Genomic DNA, 19,956 nt, shown 5'->3' on the forward strand with positions numbered 1-19,956 from the left:
TAACAATTACAATAAGAATAATATTTATCTCATCTTTTTAAGCGTCATTTCCTCGACAATAAATAACCATTACAATTACAATCTTTTACCAATAACATATCAATTAACAAGTGATATATAAATTTATACCATTTGCTTATTTATTATTAATAATTAATAATTATAATAATAATTTATTATTTATAACCATAATTTTCTTTAAACATTAATAAATTTTTTATCCAAATAAATTGTCAATTGTACTAATCACTCTCGGGAATAATCGTAGCGTTTATAAAACCTTCGTGAATTTCCGTAACGCGCGAAAGTAGTTCGTTTAAATCCGTCCCCCCACCACCTAAAAATGTTTTAACAGCTAACTTCACTTTTATTAACCACAGCAACGTTTCCCTCTAGCCCTCTAGTAAACGAAAAAAGATTCAGTTTCACTTAGAAGCGACTCCAATCCAAGTTAATTGTTATTACCACAAGGAACCTCATTATCTGACGAACGTTCGTCTGATACGTGTGTACAAACTCCCAGATGTCTTGGACGTATAAAATAAAATCGAGTTTCGGCATGCTCGGCATGGTGTTGATGTAGTAATAATTTCAAACCGTAGACACCGTAGACCGTTGCCGAATTTTATTATTTTTTTTTCATAAGACTACTCACCACCGGATATCGTGCTAATTTAACTTGGCCCATCACAACGTGGGACTTGGAGGAAAAAAAAATAATAAAATTATTTTTATAAATCCCATCATCAGCCTGACTTTAACAAGAACCAGACAACGTGACATCGTGACTATTATTTATTTAAATTTTTAACCAACAAATATTTATTTATTTCAAAAATAAAAATGGAGCAAAAAAGAGTCTACAAGGTCGTCTTAACTGGAGGTAAGCTTTTTTTCTACCCTTTATTATATTTATCGTTACTACCCTGTTTAATCAATTGTATTCTCTAATGGTGACAAGAATTTTATATTGATTTAATTTTTAATATTCGTGAATACTCTGTCTGCATACTTTAATTTATTTAGAGGAGTTCACAATTATTAATTTTACTACCACGTGTTAAAAATAAATTATTGCATCATCAATTATTTATTTATTTTGACTAATTTAATAATTTTTTTTTTTTTTTTCAAACAATCTATTTATAGATTTAACGTGTTTAACAGATATTAGGTATTGATTTTCATGTTAATTAATATATATTTCATAAATAATTATCAACAAGACGATTGATTTATTGTTAGTTATAGTTTAATTGCCTGGCACGATATTGTCGTTTCGTAAACTCGCATTTTATATCCTATTAATAGTAACAGACAATACTTTTACATTAGCATGCTAAATAAAGTTGAAGAATGAAAAAAAAAAAAAAATAAAATAAAATACATCTATGTAATGAAAGGAAAAAAACGTGATAGCACATACCTACTCGTTGGAAAATTTCAATACCAAAGACGTGTGCTTGATAACGTTTTCAAACTTTCCATTAGAAAATTCTTACCCATTGATTCATTTTTATCACCAAGTTACTCAATAATTCTATGTAATTACAATTATATTTATAGGTATAGACTGTTGAGTAAAGAAAAATTTTTAATTAAAATGTTGGATTCAAAATTTTTTAAGTAATTAGTCTTACTGATAAAACAGATGTATTTAATGTCCGTAGATTTTATTAACAGTTGTTCGTTATCGTTATTTGAATAATCTATTGTAATTGTTAAATAAATTAATAAGTTTATCTAGTTAAAAATATGACGCAAATCGAAAGATACATATTTTTAACAGTTAATACACCGGAGAATGGTTTTAGTGGTAATTTAATGTATAAAGTAATTTTTTTTTGTTTTTAGCTTTAAAATAATTTTTTATCATTTTTTTAACGATATAGATCGACAGCAAATAGAAATATCAATTATGTGTCATTATATGGTTTTCGTTGTACACGCGATAGGAAGAATGACGGCAAGATTACAAATTTTCCATTAATTTATCAATCTGATGATTTTTTTTAATTACCTAGAAATTTTGATTGTACTAAACTCGAGAAATTTTTTTATTGAAAGTTTTATAAAACTTTTCTACAATTCATATTATTAGATATGAAAAAAAAAATTGAGATCACTAAATTAAAATTTGCTGTAAAATCATTAATAATTTTTTATTCAATGCATTAATTTATTACCATATTTTGATTGTTAGAATTTTAATATTCTGTTTATTTTTTTTTATTGTTTATTGATAAAACAAAATATTTAAAAATATAATAAATTTTAATTTTTCAGGCCCATGCGGAGGCAAAACCACTGGACAAGCAAGACTTTGTACATTTTTTGAAAATATGGGATGGAAGGTGTGTATTAAAAATATATTATATTTACTAAAAAGAGTATTTTTTCCATTATTTATCAATATTAATAGTAACTTTCAATTTCCTGACACTCAAAAAAAATTCCAAGTTCGTTTTCTTTTTATTTTATTTTGCCAATTGATTAATAAGTTTATTGATCATAAATTATTTACAAGTGGGGTAAACCCCATTTTGGGCCATAACTAGGTGAAAAATTAACATTTTCAAAATTTTTATTTAAAAATTTGTTAAAATTGTCATAATAAACTTTTTTTTTCAATTGTTCATTTTTTTATGTATTTAAAAAAAAATATATCAATAAAATCAAGTAGAAATTTCGTTCAAAAAAATGAAAATTAAACTGGTTTACCCCACTTGTAAATATTTACCATTATAACTATCAAATACCGAATATTTTTTTTTTTTTTTTCCAACGATTGTTAAGTAATTACCAGTAAATTGAAAACGAGCTAGAGGAATATTTACTTGCAAATTCTTAAAAATTTGATGGAGGAGAGTTAAAATTTTAAAAAATAACGAGTTGTTCTGGAGTTGTTTATTTCTCCTTCGTTTTGGATTCGATAGAGTTGGTGGTTGTCTTATTTTTCAGGTGTTCCGTGTCCCCGAGACAGCGACCGTGCTGCTCAGGTATGCTAAAACTAACAAATAATTGTATCTACAATTTCAATGCTGACAAATTACAATTAATGATTACATCTGAAGGTTTTACATAATTCAGATGTTTAAATTTTTACATTTGTTACAAATTTAAAACTAAATTTCAAAAATTAATTCAAGTTATAAATTTTTAAGCATGTTAGATTTTTTTTTTATTTTTTTTTTTTAATTCAAAAAAATATAAAGATATAAATTTCACTTTTCATTGAAGAAAAAAAAATTTTTTAATTAAATATACAATAACATAAATTATGATATTTTGATCTTTTGAATTTCAGTGGCGGCGTCAAGTTCTCCGACTTGACAGAAGAAGACAGTGAGTTTAATTTTTTTATTACATAATTAATCAATTATTTTTAAGAAAGATAAATAGTCTATAAAAAAAAATAATTAACACTTTGATCACAGAGTCAGTGAAAAAATAATAACTTACGTAATTTGATAAAAATAATAATAATTTACATGATTATTTCATTAAATTAAACTATCAAGTGTGAATGAAGGTCTCCGCTCTCTAGATATTTTAAATATCTATGTACGAGATTAACCAAGCGATCAGACAGTTTGACGCTACAGCTGGACATTATCTCCCTAAAAGAAAAAAAATAGTCAGACAAAATAATTGTGGCATAATCCAATACAAATAATAGTGAGACATAAGTAATCATATAATTAATACAATTTATCAAAACTAACAAGATATTACAATCGATTTATTTTTTTATGATAAAATTAATGAATTCATAAATATTTACTTTGTTAAATTAAATTTTATTCATCTGCTGGCTGTAGAGTAGTAAAACGATTGCGTGGCACTTAATTTATAAAAACGAAAAGGGAAAGAATTATTTTCCACTTAAATTATTAAATTGATTGAGTGATTGAGAGCACAATGACGCAATAACATTCCAGCTAATTTAGTTATTTTGTGCTAAACTAATTTAGCTAATATATGTACAATCATATACATATAATATAATATAATATTGAATTATATGATTCACGTATCAAGTGGTACATGATTGACAATAAGGAAGTTTATTAGTTATAAAATATTTTTTTTTTATACATTCCAAGGCTTTAAATCTAGTTTACGATTTTATTTATCTACCCGTTACGCAATGATTTAAAAAGCGGTAATTTTTATTCGGCACTATCTACAGTAATGTTAACATAAGTATAAGTCGAGTTTATTGCTATGTGAAGTGGATAATAAGTAGCTGAGTAATTATTTTTTTAGAAACTTCATTTTATTTCAAATGGTTTAAAATTGTACACGGGAGTATTTTTAAGGTCATGATAAGATACGTTTTTTTTTATTTAGTTATACAGTTGAATTTTAATAAGCTGACATTGAATTGTTATTGAAATTTATTATTATTTTTTCAATTTGTTCATTTAAATTTATATTTTATTTATTCTTAAAGACTTCCGTGATTTTTTTGTTATAAAATCTCGATAATTCTTTTAAAATTTTTAGCTGGATGTTTTTATAAAAATTTTCCGCAAGCAAATGTAAAAGTTTTCTGACTAAAAAATTGGAACTCTTGCTTGACTAAGTCACTGTAGGAAATTATCTAATTCCGATATTATTTTATTGATTAATTTTTAATATATATACTATAGAAAGGAATCAATAACGTGCGATGGAATTTAGAAGGTCAATGTCACAACATTAAGTCAACTAATATCTACTATTACCGTTCTAAGGTTGTTTTTTGTAAATATTTTTGTCCCAAGCAATGTCATAACATTTTTACTACCTATCTATTTAAATTACTAGAATTTTAACAAAACTAACATAAAAGTTGTTACGAAAAACGTTTCCGTTCGTTTTTTATTTTATTATATGCGATAGTAAAAAATGAATAAGTTTTGTTACTGATTATATCATTTAAAAATTATTATTTATTTCGTTTATTCGGAATCAGTTACTTGAAAATATTCAAATATTTATCCATTAGGTTGTTTTTTTTTGTTACTCAGCATAGAAAAAAAATAATAATGAGTTAGCACATTATTTATTATGAAACAATGTATAAAACAACCAGTAAAAAATTAAACTAAGTCAGAAATTTATCAAATTACTCACAATAACTCAAGGTCACAGTCAAAAGATTGTTTTTTCGTAATTGCTAATGTTTATCATTAAATATTTTACTTGAAATTATAAAAAAAAAAAAATTATAACTTTGAGACATTTTTTTGGTAAATATTTACAAGTGGGGTCCACCATTTTAATTTTCATTTTTTTGAACGAAATTTCTATGATTTTATTCATATTTTTTTTTTTTGAAAAATACATAAAAAAATGAACAATTAAAAAAAATAAAAAGTTGATTATTACAATTTTAACAAATTTTACAAATTTTCAAAAAAATTTATAAATTTTTTAGAAAATTGTGACATTCAACTTTTTTTTTTAATTGTTCGTTTTATTATGTAATTTTCAAAAAAAAAAAATATATGAAAAACATCAAAAAAAGATAAAATAGAAATTTTATCCAAAAACATGAGAGCCAAAATTTTTTCCAACTTTTGAAGGCAAAAAAGCTATCAAAATTTTTTTTTTTCTTTCACGGCATTTTTTATCATAAATGCGCCGTAAAAAAAAGCAGAATAAAAAAAATTAAACTGTTAATTTTTCACCTAGATATGGCCAAAAATAGGGCAGACCCGACTTGTAAATAATAATAATTTTTTTTAATTGTTTTGTTTTTTTTTTTATATAACACATTTGGGGGAAAAAAATAAAAAGTTAAGATCGCATAATTGACGCTGAAAACTCGGGTTCGATTCCCGCACAAGTCTACTTGAGTAAGAATAATTATTATTAAGGTAGTTGTTGCGTGATAGGCATTTCAACAGAAAATTATGAAATTTTTTTTATTGAAAGATAAATATATTAATAATTCACTACCAAAATTTCAGATCAATTGACCGCACCGTTTTTGAGTAATTAATTTTCGAAATTGTATCTTTTACGTAGAGGTATAGAGATGGTAAAAGTTAGTATGAAATCTTCCGTACCACTCGAGTGGGCCAAAGATTTCATACTAACTTTACCATCTCTATACCTCTACGTGTAAAGATAATTTCGAAAATTAATTACTCAAAAACGGTGCGGTCAATTGATCTGAAATTTTGGTAGTGAATTATTAATATATTTATCTTTCAATAAAAAAAATTTCATAACTTTCTGTTGAAATGCCTATCACGCTACAACTACCTTAAGAACATTTTCTCATAAATGATTTTTTTATTGCGAGAAACTTTTCTAAATTAAAATATAAGAAATTTTGGGTTCTTAATTTTTTTTAATGAAAAGCTTCTTTTTAATTTCTTAATGTAATATCAAAGAAAAAAATATAAACTCGGTCGTAGGAATTCCCGTGAAGAAATTTATGTCAAGATATATGCAAATAAATCTAGTTTCGGACGGTTATGTGTGAGTTTTAATGCGGGTTTTTTTTTGTATAAAATTGAACTTTCTTACGAAAGCCACTTAACTAAAAACAATTCTAGTTAAAAAAAAACATGATAATAAATTCATACATCTTATCAGGGATATTAAAACTGTATGGGATGTTACAATGTGCTGTTGAGACATTTCAATTTGGAGAATCATGAATCATGAATAATGAACAAAGATAAAGAAACACGAGATACAAAGTAAAGGAAAAAAGCTGAAGAGGTAAAGCGAGAAGGATGAAAAGCCGGTATGGATATTTAACTTGACGCAAAATTGCTGGCCTCAGGCTTTTCACAACTGTGAATACCTCGATTTGATCTTTTTTTATGCTGTCTAGAATATCTAGGAGCTACTTGAGACTATGTTTGACAATGTTTTGCTTGAAACACTGCGTAAAATGATAACGGTGCAGAAAATATGAGATTTTAAAAATGACACAAGGCTGAAGCACAAATTAAACCGGTGAAATCTAGACTTAATAACGATTATGATGATTAATAAAAGCATTGACAATAAAAGTCACTAATATAAATGACACATGATATATGAATAAATATATTTTTATTGAGCCACGTGATGTAATGCATTAATGCAGGTCATGCACTCAAAATTATCTTTTTAAGTACGTACGACCCTAACTTACAATAAATAGCCGTATGACTTTCAAGAGAACCTCTGCGTTGCTAATTCTTCTACGTCACTTCAATTTTATTTGTGTTAACAAATTAATAATAGTAAAATTAGTATTATTAGACCTATCTCTAAATTTTTTTGGATTTTAATAAGCATTACACCATGAGCAAAAAATTTCCTGAATTAAAATTTTTCGGTTCCTTGCAAAAAACTATTATTGAAATATTTTTATTTTTGATTTTATAAATTTTTAAAAATTATTAGTGTAATTTTTTTTTTTTTTTTTTTAAGAAAACGATGAATTTATAAATACCTTTCCTATTACAAAAATAATCTGGTAATTATTTACAAGTGGGGTCAACCCCATTTTGGGCCATAACTAGATGAAAAATTGACATTTTTTAATTTTTTTTTATTCTGCTTGTTTTCACGAGGCATTTATGATAAAAAATGTCGTGAAAAGAAAAAAAAAGACCGATAGCTCTTTTGCCTTCAAAAGTTGGAAAAAATTTTGTCTCTCGTTTTTGGATAAAATTTCTATTTTATCTTTTTTTGATGTTTTTGATATATTTTTTTTTTTTTTGAAAATTACATAAAAAAACGAACAATTTAAAAAAAAAAGTTGAATATCACAATTTTCTAAAAAATTTATAAATTTTTTTGAAAATTTGTTAAAATTGTAATAATCAACTTTTTTTTTTTAATTCATTTTTTTATGTATTTTTCAAAAAAAAATATATCAATAAAATCAAATATAAATCTCGTTCAAAAAAATGAAAACTAAAATGGTTGACCCCACTTGTAAATATTTACCAAAAATCTTACTGTGTAAGATTTTTATATTTTTTTATATTTATTTTTTTACAATTCTCAAGTTCAAATTTTTCAAAAAATTCTATGTCTGCTCATTTTATTTAAATTTTTATGGCACTAAAATTAGTAGGTACTTGAAAATTTTTTTGATTTGTCTTAAAATATAAACTAGGCCTAGAAAATTATTTAAAAAAAAATTACATTTATTATTTTTTAGAGCTTTTAATGATGAAATTTTTTAAAATAAATTTTTTTTGTAATTTATTTGTTACAAAAATTCTAAAAATTTTCACGTCTCGATTTGAGTATCATAAATATTTTAATTATTTATAATGAAATTTTCGTTTTATAAAGTAACAGATTTTCTAAACTTATCATTTTTATGATTCGATTCTTCAATTATTTCTGCAGAGAATTTTTGATAAATTTTTTCACATTATTTCAAAAATTATTTATATTTAACAATATTTTATTTCTAGTCAAGCTATTAAAAGAAAATTCCTAGAAAAAAATCAACTCTCTATCTTAAAATAAGTTGAAAGTCGTTCTGAGATTATTATCCTGAAATAAAATGATCAGTCACCAAAACCGTATGAAAAAATAAAAACTGATGAAAGAAGACAAAATTATAACAAGCACAAGAATGATAAAAGAGAAAAAAGAAAATTTACGTCAATAATGGTTGTATATAAAAGTCATTGAGTCGTTGCCAGAAATAAATGTCTCCTTAAAAAGATATTTCTATAAATATATATACATATTTTGACATCAATATTAACACATTTAAACACGATACTAACTGGCTATCATTGATCACAATCTCAATTTAATCTTTGGACAAAAAATAATCATAAAAAATGAACATGTATTTATTTTAAATACTTTAATTTATTCATCAATCAAAAATAAACAATTGTAATACAATTGTTAAAGGTTACTTGTTTGCACTAGATAAAATATCAACTGATAATTAAATTATATTGATGAAATATAAAAATTGAGTAGAAAATAATAGTAAAATATTAAAATAAAAATGAAAAAAGTGAATGTGATCTAGAATGGATTACGCAAAAGTTTATAATGGCAAGTAGCCAAAGTTTTAAGTTATAAATTATGACGAGGAGACTGGTCTCAAGATCTTCCACGACGGACACTTGAGACTAATAATTCATTGCATTGGTTTGATAAATATACTTACAAGCAAGTTTAACAGTTTAACAACACTATCAACTATGAGATTGCATTTTCTTAGATAAATAATTCTCTTACGTCAATGGGTTAATTTATTACCGGAAGTATTTTAGGTTCGAATGCAATTAAAAATTTCCTGGAGTTATTTACGAGTATACTTAACGACAACATTAATAAAAAAAACACGTGTTTTTTATATTAGTAACTAATGCTGTTACAAATCCTCGCCCTTGCACTGAGGCTTCATACAATTAATGAACATTAGTGGCTTCTTCTTTAAAAAAAAAAAAAGTATTGAATTATTAAAAAAGTATAATTAAGTTTATTTTATTGTTTACTTCACTTAGCTTTCTGGTGGCCATTGTTTAGAAAGACTTTAATATAATAGCTGCGAATATTAGTCAAGTAAATGACTTGTGACTAATACTGGTATTTGATTTATAAAATGTCGCAGAAGTGTGCCAGATTTCAATGACACCAATTGTTACCCAAGTTTTTAATTTGGGTGACATCCAGCTCCTAGCGATTTTGTATAGGTTCTCAAGTAACATTGCACCTAGTAGTTATCGTACCTGCTGATATATAGTAATTAAAACAGATGTTATTCTACTTACATGAATAGATAATGCCAGGATTATTAATCGACTGTTAAATTATCCTGCTAAATTGTTTTTCTTCGGTATAAGTAATTTCAAAAATATGAAAAGTATTTTTTTATTTTTAATGATACTGAAATTGAGGGCATCTGATAGTTTTTAGAATTTTTTTAACAATTTATATATAAAAAAAAATTTTTATTTAAAAAATTTCATCTTCGAAAGCTCTAAAAAATTATAAATGCAATTTTTTAAAAATAATTTTTTTAAACCTAGTTTATTTTTAAAGAAAAATAAAAAAATTGTTAAGTGTCTGCTAATTTCAGTGTCATTAATTTTTACCGTAAAACGGGAAATACTTGTCAAAGTTTTTCTAACCTTTTATTTCGTCGATGTAGATTTCATCAGGCCCTACAATGAAAGACAAGGTTTTAAAAATATTTATTTACAAATATTTAAAAAAATAATGAATTTTTTAAATACTTACGTGAAGAATACTTTCAATCATTGTTATTTATAATCTAATATATTCAGACATTTGATTGACATGTATACAGGTATTCATAAAATGACCGTGACCTTTCGGATATTAAAATGTCGAACGTATTAAAATACACATGATGAAAAAAAAAATTAGATAACTATTTGACGAACAGCCAATGCAATTTAAATTTTACTGAGTTACAGATTTATTGAAAATAAATACTTGGAAATTTTGAGTTATTTGATTTCAAAATAGCGGATAAAATATATCTGGGTGATTCTCTGTAAGGATGTTTTTTGCTGTCCCAGGCATTTTTTTATTAGAAAAATTGTTATTTTGTTACTAAAAAAAATTTATTACGAAAGTAAAAAAACATTTCTATTTAGAGCATTGAAAACTAAAATGGAATAAATTTTGTTTTTTTTGCTATAAATTCGTAAACCACCGAAATGTCAGTCCCCTGGGCTGTCCCAGTCCCAAAATTATAACTTTAAGATTAAATTTTAAGTTATTCGTCAATAATATATAATTTGGTCCATAATGTTTAAAAACTTAATTAGTTAATTAACAATCTTCTTCAATAAAAAGTACCGAAAGTTAATTTGTTTCATTAAATTCATTAAACCAAAGTTTGTCCCAGGCATTTGAGATCAATCCCCTGCCAGAAGTTCAAAGCAAAAAAAAAAATCTAGCGTGTTATTTTACCTTTTGTAAGGTTTATAAGGATTTAACTAGCCTTAAGTTAATAACCATAGGGCTGTTAGCACTTTATCGGCATTTTATTTAGTGTCAAAGCACCGTTTGTGCTGGAAATATGTGTCTGGGGCACTTCAAAACTCAGTCCCCTGGCAGCTATTTTTGTTTATAATTTATTTATAAAATTGGATCCATAAGTCTTAATATTATTCTAATTAATGTAAACATTCATTGAGACCTTAAAAAGTTGAAAGCATTGAAATAGTTTGCTTGATTTTTCTCAATTTGATAAAAAAAAATCAGTTCCCTGGCAGTCAGTCCCCTGTCATGTTATATGGCAAAAGTACACAAATATCGAAAAAGCAAAAATTAATTCGGCTGTTTATTTATTATAATTAAGCTGATAGATTTGTAGCCATTGTTAATTTTTTTTCTAATGAAATCAAAAATAATTTGATCGGACAATTTTGTACAGATTTAAGACGTCCTTACAGAGAATCACCCATCTACCAAATATTGTTTGATTGTTAAAGTACTACTGTAAGTTATTTTCTGAAAATTTTATTTTTTCAAAATTATAACTACGCTTTGAAATATTGTTTTAGTTTTATTTATTAAATCAAAGTTGCATTAATAAATTAGAAGGCGAAATTTAAAAATAGTCTTCGAGGAATTTTTAGAAGCGCCATCTCACTTGTCAAGAACTAAAATTTAACCGTATTAAAAACATATTGATTGATAAAGTAACAATTATAATTGCAGCTAAAAAGAAGAAATTTTTATAATTTTGCCAATTTAAAGATTTAAAAACAAAACACTAAATATAATTATTAATTAAAAGTGAAATATAATTAGGTAATTAAATTTTGAAGTGAGAACGATGATTCAAAATGGCGGATTAGGTTTATAGTTACCAATCAGGAGTAAATTTTGAGCTTCAAAATTTTTTTTTGCTTTAAAAAAATTTTTATGTAAAAAAAATTTAATTTATAAACTTTAAAATTTGAAAAAATTTCAATTTTTTTATAAAAATGATCTGAAAATAGCCATAAATACTTTTCTAAAGATATTTATTTCTTCCCACGTATTTTTTTACTTTACATTTAATGAATTAGATTTTTGTTATATTTATATATTAAGTATCATTAAATCTTTAAATGATTTATAAATTTAAAGTTTACGATCTCTTTAGAAAATTTAAACGAAACATGAACATTTTTTCTATTTATTATTATTAAAAATTTATTTTAATTATAAATTTTATTTATTTATCTGGTAAGAAATTCTATTCTACAAAAATAAACATTTTTTCTAAATAATTTAATTTAACACAAAAAAATGAATATTCATACAATAAACGTAATATTATTATACTTTCTTTAGTATTAATTTATTAATATTTTTATGATTACAAAAATTTTATCTGTTGATTGCAAGGCGTGATACTAAAACTTTGCTTGAGTAATTAAATAAATACATCCCCCATTGTATCTTTAGATTAAAGCGGACGATAATTAACAAGGGTTTCCATGGTTATATTAATGAAAAATAAAGAAAAGCGGCAAACATTAATATTGATGGTATAATAAATTTCATCTTTATGAGATAGTTACCCGAAGGTCGGTACAGAATATAGGTCAGAAACGGAGGGTAAAAATATCATGACCATGATCATGATTTTACTGACAGTTAATGAATTTCTTGATAAAAATTTCAATCACTGATGAAATTAATTGATAAAACTGCACAAGTTCTATGGATACATTTTTTTATCAGACAATAGTCTTAAAAATTATTTATAATAAAAAAAGTTTTTAATATTTGGTAATTATTTACAAGTGGGGTCCACAATTTTAATTTTCATTTTTCTGAACGAAATTTCTATTTGATTTTATTGATATATTTTTTATAAAAAATACATACAAAAATGAACAATTAAAAAAAAAAAGTTGATTATCACAATTTTAACAAATTTTCAAAAAAATTTATAAATTTTTTAGAAAATTGTGATTTTCAACTTTTTTTTTAATTGTTCGTTTTATTATGTACTTTTCAAAAAAATATATATCAAAAACATCAAAAAAAGATAAAATAGAAATGATATCCAAAAACATGAGACCCAAAATTTTTTCCAACTTTTGAAGGCAAAAAAGCTATCAAAATCTTTTTTCTTTTCTTTTACGACATTTTTTACAATAAATGCGCCGTAAAAACAAGCAGAATAAAAAAAAATTAAAAAATGTTAATTTTGCACTTAGATATGGCCAAAAATAGAGTGAACCCCACTTGTAAATAATTATCAAAACATATTCTGTAGGTTCGATCGATTTTCATGATTCTTATGATCTGTAATATCCAACATTTGACTAATTAATTAAAAATAATTTATTACACTATTGAAGTATCAAGATTTAATATTTTGCAAAATATTTACTTGATTTTTAATTTTTTGTAACCTTATTAAATAATTAAATATCGCTATCATAAAAAAAAAAAATAACAAAGTCTAAATAATTTTTAATTTTTAGATTAAAAATTTTCATTATCATTCAAAACTCAATAGACAATCCTCCGACCTTCTTGATAATTGTAATGACTAAAGATTGATAAAAACCCATAACTAATATCAGGATTAATTTTCTTTAACCCTTCGTCACTCGCGTCTTTTTTAGTTTCTCGCTCGCACTATAGTGAGTCTCTATAGGTTGAGTAGTTGTTAGGCGGCGATCTGCTCATGACGCGAGTGACGAAGGGTTAATGATGATAAAATTCATAATGTAAAGACCAAAACAATCGTATGTTTTTACTTTTTATTAAACGATGCTTAACGTTTCGTCTGTATTATTCTTACTATAAAGAAAGATCATAGACCAATAATTACACATCTAAAAATAATTACCGAATATATAAAGCAATCGAAGTAACTTTTTATAAAAAAAAAAAAAAAGATATATTTAATTAGCAAAAAAATTTCTAATGAAAAAAGTAAAATTACGCAGTTGGATGAATAATAAGGTCAATCTGGGACGTGAGTTGCGTTGCGGAGACACGTGTACGCAAGTTGTTATTAAGGGACTAGAACTGGATACCGTAGAAAGAAGCGAGAGGAATCCTGGGGTGGAGAATCGATACCAGTATTTCTGGACCACGTCAGCTTGCAAGCTCATGTAACACCTTAAAACCCGTTCAAGGTCACCGTCTATCATCCCCAACGCTTATATTTTTATTTTATTTGCAACTTACAACTTCTAGCTATTAAATATTTATTAAATTTTAACTAGATTGAATATTTTATATTTATTAATTCATTTTTTACCGAGATTTGAGTGGAAAGAGAGACAAGTGGAATTGGAGAAAACAAAAAAGCCAAACGGTGATTGAGCGTCCATTCGTAGCCCAGCTAGATAACAAACTCACCAAAAATTGGAGCACGAGTTATGATGAGGAGAAAAAAAAACTTAAGTGGTCAGAGATTCTCAAGGTCGGGTTTTACGAGGGTGAGTGAGTTGCAAGTGTAACCACTCGTAGATCGTCATATTCTCGCTCAAATATATACTATAATGATGATAATCATAATAATTATACTTATAGCTAATTACCGCAGTAATAATTATAAAGTTCAACAATGTTGGATGTTGGTCTGCTAAAAATCTTAAGTAGCTTATTACAGATCTCTTTATCTAAAAAATAAACAAACGTACAGCTTGACGTAATTTCATTTTTATCATGTACTTGTTAGATTTTTTTTTTCACTGGTACTGTAATCATTTATTTTATTTTATTAAATAATTACAAGGTTGAAAATTATTTTATCAAGTATTAAATTCATTTAAAATAAAATAATAAAAATTATATTTCAAAAGCTAATAAATTGTTTTTTTTTTCTTTAGGCTTGAAGTTTCAAGAAAATCTTTTGAAGACGATGATCCAAATTGAGAATACATTTTTCTCATTGGGTGAAAGCTGCAATAGAAATTGCCTTATTATCTGTGATCGTGGAGCCATGGATGCTTCAGCATGTAAGTAATACACATTTTTTTGTACTCAAGATAAATTGGCTTTGAATTAACCGACCTATTTTTTATTTTGGAGAAGAAAAAAATTTTTTTATTCATTGCAGTTGGTTATTTTTAAAATTGTATTTTTATAATCTGCTTTTGATAATTTTTTGCAAGATCAATTTTTTATGAACTACATTTGTGGTTATTTAAATAGAAAAAAAGTAAATTTTATAAATAACGTATTTGTTTGTGTTTATATATTAATGTTGTCTATTTTTAGTCGATGAATTTGGTTTGTTATTAATGGAATAGATTCTAGTATTTTCTTCATCAATACGCAGATTTATAAATATAAATTATTGGTAATTGTTTATTTTTGTCATCGCTTCATTTCAATATTATTTAAAGTAGTTTAATTTATTAATCATTTTGTTTGAATTTAATTTTAAATCTCAAAGTATTGATTTATTTTAATACTTAAAAATTGATAGTTTAAAAATTTAACATTTTTTGATTATTTATTATTATTAGAAATTTATTATAAAAATATCAAAACTATCAAAAAAAAAAAATATCTTGATAGTTTTAGAATTTTAAATAAAAAAAATTTCTTCTCTAACTTTAAAATTTCATCTATATTATTAAGAGAATAAGAAAAATTTTGTGGCTAGTGTATTTATGTGATAAAATGGGTTTTTATGGTTAAATTTGATATCATTAGAAAGGTCTTGACCTGGAGTTGTGCCTTTTCAAGTTTTCATATCATTCTCACCAATAGTCAATTTATGATAATAAGTATTTAGGCTGCATTCGAAAATGCTCTATCTCTAAACACATAATTAAGAAATGACTTTGTGTCTTGTGAATTATTGACATTTTTCAAGATATAAGCTCATTTCGATGTTACACTCATCAAGAGCTTTCATTTAAGTACCCACATCAATTTTTCATGTACTTATATATATATGTATATATGAAAAATATATCAAAATGCATGTGGGTATTCAAATGAAAGCTCTTTATGAGTGCAACATCGGGATGAGCTTATATCTTTAAAAACGTCAATATTTAAGAAAGTACAATAAAATTTAACAAAAGTCATTATTTAATAAAGCAAAATTTTATTTATTTCTAGTTTACAAGTCACGGCAGTCACGTAATGACTGCAAGGTTGCTAGTTATAAATAAAAAATTATTTGTTTTTTAATTGTATCGATAGTTTATTGTGATAAGTATTTAGGCTGCATTCGAAAATGCTCTATTTTTAGATACATAATTAAGAAATTACCTTGTATCTTTTGAACTATTGACATTTTTAAAGATATAAGCTCACCCCGACATTGCACTCATCAAGAGCTTTCATTTGACTACCCATATCAATTTTTCATATATTTATATATATGTATATATGAAAAATATATCAAAATGCATGTGGGTATTCAAATGAAAGCTCTTTATGAGTGCAACATCGGGATGAGCTTATATCTTTAAAAACGTCAATAATTAAAAAAGTACAGTGCAATTTAATAAAGCAGAATTTTATTTATTTCTAGTTTACAAGTCACGGCAGTCACATAGTGACTGCAAGGTTGCTAGTTTAAATTATATAATAAAAAATTTAATTTTTTTAAAAATAAATCTTAAAAAATTTTTACAAATTTCGAAAAAATTTTTTATTCAGATAAATATAAAAATATTCTGTAATTTTAATGATTTTAATAAAAGTAGATTTGCAATTTTTCAACTTTTCTTCAAATTAATTATTGAAAATAAAAAAAAAACTAATTAATTTATTTAAATTTTTTAGTTATCTCAAAGGAAAAATGGGACCTGATGCTAGCCACAAACGGGTGGAATAACGTCGAGCTTCGAGACAATCGTTATGACCAGATAATCCACATGGTATCAGCGGCAAACGGCGCTGAAGATTTTTACTCAACTGAAGATCATGCTTGTCGTTCAGAAGGAGTCGAGCTGGCTCGCGAATTGGACTACAAAGCAGCAGCTGCATGGGTCGGGCACCCATACTTTGACGTGATTGACAATTCACAGGATTTCGAGTCTAAAATATGCCGCATGATTGAGTGTATCTGCCAGAAACTTTGTATCGATACTGGTGATAGATTACGTGCTAGTAGTCGAAAAGTTAAGTTTCTTGTCAAAGGACCATTGCCATCAGACGCTGAATTTCCACCCTTTCAAGACTTTGATGTCGTACACAACTACCTCCAGAGTAGAATGCCTAGCATGCAGGCGCGTTTGAGAAAACGTGGACAAAAAGGTTCTTAACTATTATTGATATTACTATTGTCATTATTATTATACATACATATAAATTTCGTATTTAATTGATTTTATGATTTATTCATTTAAATTGTTTACAACACAATTTTATAATAATAATAAATTGATTTATTTTTAATATCCATTCGTTTTTTTACTTTTCTTTTTATAAAGGTCACTGGTCGTATATACATACAATAAGACGACCAAAAATGTGCGGACAAGTTGTTGAAGTCAAAACACCTTTAACACATCGTGATTATTTAAATATGCTAGCTCAACGTGATGATGCGCATTTTACAATCTTCAAGCGCAGACGGTGTTTTTTAATTAATAACCAGTATTTTCAATTGGACATCTACCGAGAACCTGGACATCCACGGTACAATTTTTTTTTTTTATTTAACTAATGTTTTAATTAGTAACTTTGAATTCTGGCCATTAAAATTTCAAATTCTCTGTTTTTAAAAAAAATTTTAAACTTTACTTTCTATAAATTTTAAAATGAAAGCAAAGGTCAGTAATTAATATAAAGTCAATAATAAAACTAAGTTTAAGGGGGTATTCTGGTCTAGAAGCATGAATTTTAGGTAATTTTTTGAAGTGCCGTAAAAAAAAAGGCAATCAATATTTTTATGTTATTTATTAACATTATAAGAATACAGAAAAAATAAAGAAGTTGAAAATTCAAAAAATTAGCAGCTGATGAAGTGGGAAGGTCTCAAAAAATTGACACGTGACCATACCCACGATTGCAACCCTCCTAGCAATTTGAAATAAAAAAATAAAAAAGATTATTAATCTATAGTAATATCGCTATGGCTGGAACTACGGTCATCCTCAAAATTCAATTTTTACTATTCTTAAAAAATTTGAAAAAGTAAAAAAAGTGGCAAAAAAAATTTTTTTTTTCATGCAGTCGCCATTTAGTGAAAAAATTTTTTTTCAACTTTTCCGTAGTTTCAACCATAGCGACATTACTCTAGATTAATAATATTTTTTATTTTAGATACACGGAAAGAACAAGATGATACTGGATATCATCCCAGGTCATACTAAGTGAAAAAAAATTTAAGAAAGTAGCTAGTATAATCCAGATTACCATAAGTATAATCCAGATTACAATGAGTATAATCCAGATATCACGCAGTATAATCTGGATTTTTCTAGCTACTATCTGAAATTTTTTTTATCACAGATATCACTGAGTATAATCTGAGATGACTTCAAAAAATTACCTAAAATTTATGCTTCTAGACCAGAATACTTCCTTAAATATAATAATTACTGACATAATTGATAATTTTATAAATTAAAATACAGATGCCGTGGATTGATGTTACTGGAAACATACACAGCTTTAACAGGAGATGGACTAAAAAATATACTACCAAACTTTTTGGCCATTGAGCAAGATGTGACAGGTAATCCTGACTACAGTATGTTCAACCTGAGCTTGCGGGAAGAGTGGAACACAACTGGAAGTAAATACTGTCACAATTTACACAGTAAGTATAATTAAATTGTAAAACTATTTTTTAACTATTAATATACTAAATAAATGAATAATACTTGATTAATTATAATTATAAATAATAAACTAAGTAAAATGAAGCGGAAAGGGAGTTGAAAGCCCGCTTAGTGTGTGTTGTGCTCGTGAACGTCAATGGCTTTTGAATTGTACAGATTACGCTCTTGCAGGCATGGTGAAAGGTGCTTCAACACAAGAAATAAAACGAGATACCTGCGAGGCAGTGGCTGCCTCTCCTAAAAAACATATTAACGGAGTGATGGGTTGTAGGGCTAACGGTAATGATGCAAACGGTTACGAAAACGGATTAGGCTACGTGCGAAACGGTGTCAACGGTACAAATACTTCGAATGGTATTGATAAAAGTATTGGTGATCATTTCAATAAGATTAATAATATTATTAATGACAAGGGTATTCATAAAGTTAATGAGTATTCTGTTTGCGATAGTTTTAACGATAAATTTGATATCAGTTCTGTTGATGCTATTTCTACTTCTTCCTCAGCATCTCCTGGTATTGATAAGTGTAAAAATAATACGCACGATAATGCAATTAAAATTAAATAATCATTGTCACTTAAATTATCACTCTCATTTTCATTTTGATTTATATACACTTTAATATTATTATACATGAATATATAATTTTTTTTTTTTTTTTTTTTAGACAATATGTAGTTTTAAAATAGTTGATAATTTTTAATTGTAAAAAAAAATATTTTTTGGAATTTTTTCCTGTTAGTTTTATTTATTGGAATTGTAAAAATATTTTTTAAAATTTTTTTTTTGCAAAAATAATCAATAAAAATTTTTTTTTTTTAATTGAGAAAAAATCCAAAATTTATTAATTTTTTAAAAAATTTGACGTAAATTTGTAGTAAGGTAAAAGCCCCAATATATGATCATATACTGGTACGTGATCATCTATTGGGGCTTTTACCTTACTTAATTTAATAATAAAAAAATCTTTAATAGACATAATAATAAATAATAAAAAGTATTTTTTTTTTATTTGAAATAATTAAAACTGACCTACTGAATTCTACCGGAAGTATTGGTGCGACTCAGTTTGAGTCAAACTTAAAGAGTATAAATGTGATAACACATAAACATATACTGGATAATTATCCAAAAAAAAAAAAAAGGAATTAAACCAAAAAAATAATTAAAAAATCAGACAAAGAAAATTTTAAAATCAATTTAAGAATACTCATTTAAATACCAAC

The 19,956-nt window shown here is 25.5% G+C and overlaps 1 protein-coding gene across 5 annotated transcripts; it reads left to right on the top strand.

Annotated features, from left to right (window-relative positions):
• Window positions 1-301: 301 nt before the first annotated feature.
• Window positions 302-19,389, top strand: LOC123265948 (TRPL translocation defect protein 14). 5 transcript variants are annotated; one of them, XM_044729933.1, is made up of 10 exons: window positions 302-883; window positions 2,287-2,354; window positions 2,962-2,999; window positions 3,308-3,345; window positions 14,235-14,411; window positions 14,805-14,933; window positions 16,723-17,196; window positions 17,373-17,580; window positions 18,522-18,706; window positions 18,885-19,389. In XM_044729933.1, exons 1-10 carry the CDS (start codon window positions 844-846, stop codon window positions 19,295-19,297), a joined length of 1,770 nt encoding a protein of 589 aa, XP_044585868.1. In that variant the 5' UTR covers window positions 302-843; the 3' UTR covers window positions 19,298-19,389. The 5 variants fall into 5 exon arrangements, with proteins under 5 accessions (XP_044585868.1, XP_044585871.1, XP_044585869.1 ...); XM_044729934.1 differs by having other exon boundaries at window positions 387-883; window positions 18,900-19,387; XM_044729936.1 differs by lacking the exon at window positions 14,235-14,411 and having other exon boundaries at window positions 382-883; window positions 18,885-19,388.
• Window positions 19,390-19,956: the final 567 nt, after the last annotated feature.

Source organism: Cotesia glomerata, linkage group LG5 (genome assembly GCF_020080835.1).
Source record: "Cotesia glomerata isolate CgM1 linkage group LG5, MPM_Cglom_v2.3, whole genome shotgun sequence".
Lineage (NCBI taxonomy): Eukaryota > Metazoa > Arthropoda > Insecta > Hymenoptera > Braconidae > Cotesia > Cotesia glomerata.

Excerpts from the sequence above, each read along its gene's own strand:
- LOC123265948 (XM_044729933.1), top strand. The coding sequence starts at position 844 with ATGGAGCAAAAAAGAGTCTACAAGGTCGTCTTAACTGGAG. Across the intron at positions 14,934-16,722 it reads AGCCATGGATGCTTCAGCAT|TTATCTCAAAGGAAAAATGG; the intron begins GTAAGTAATACA and ends TAAATTTTTTAG. Across the intron at positions 18,707-18,884 it reads ATACTGTCACAATTTACACA|ATTACGCTCTTGCAGGCATG; the intron begins GTAAGTATAATT and ends TGAATTGTACAG.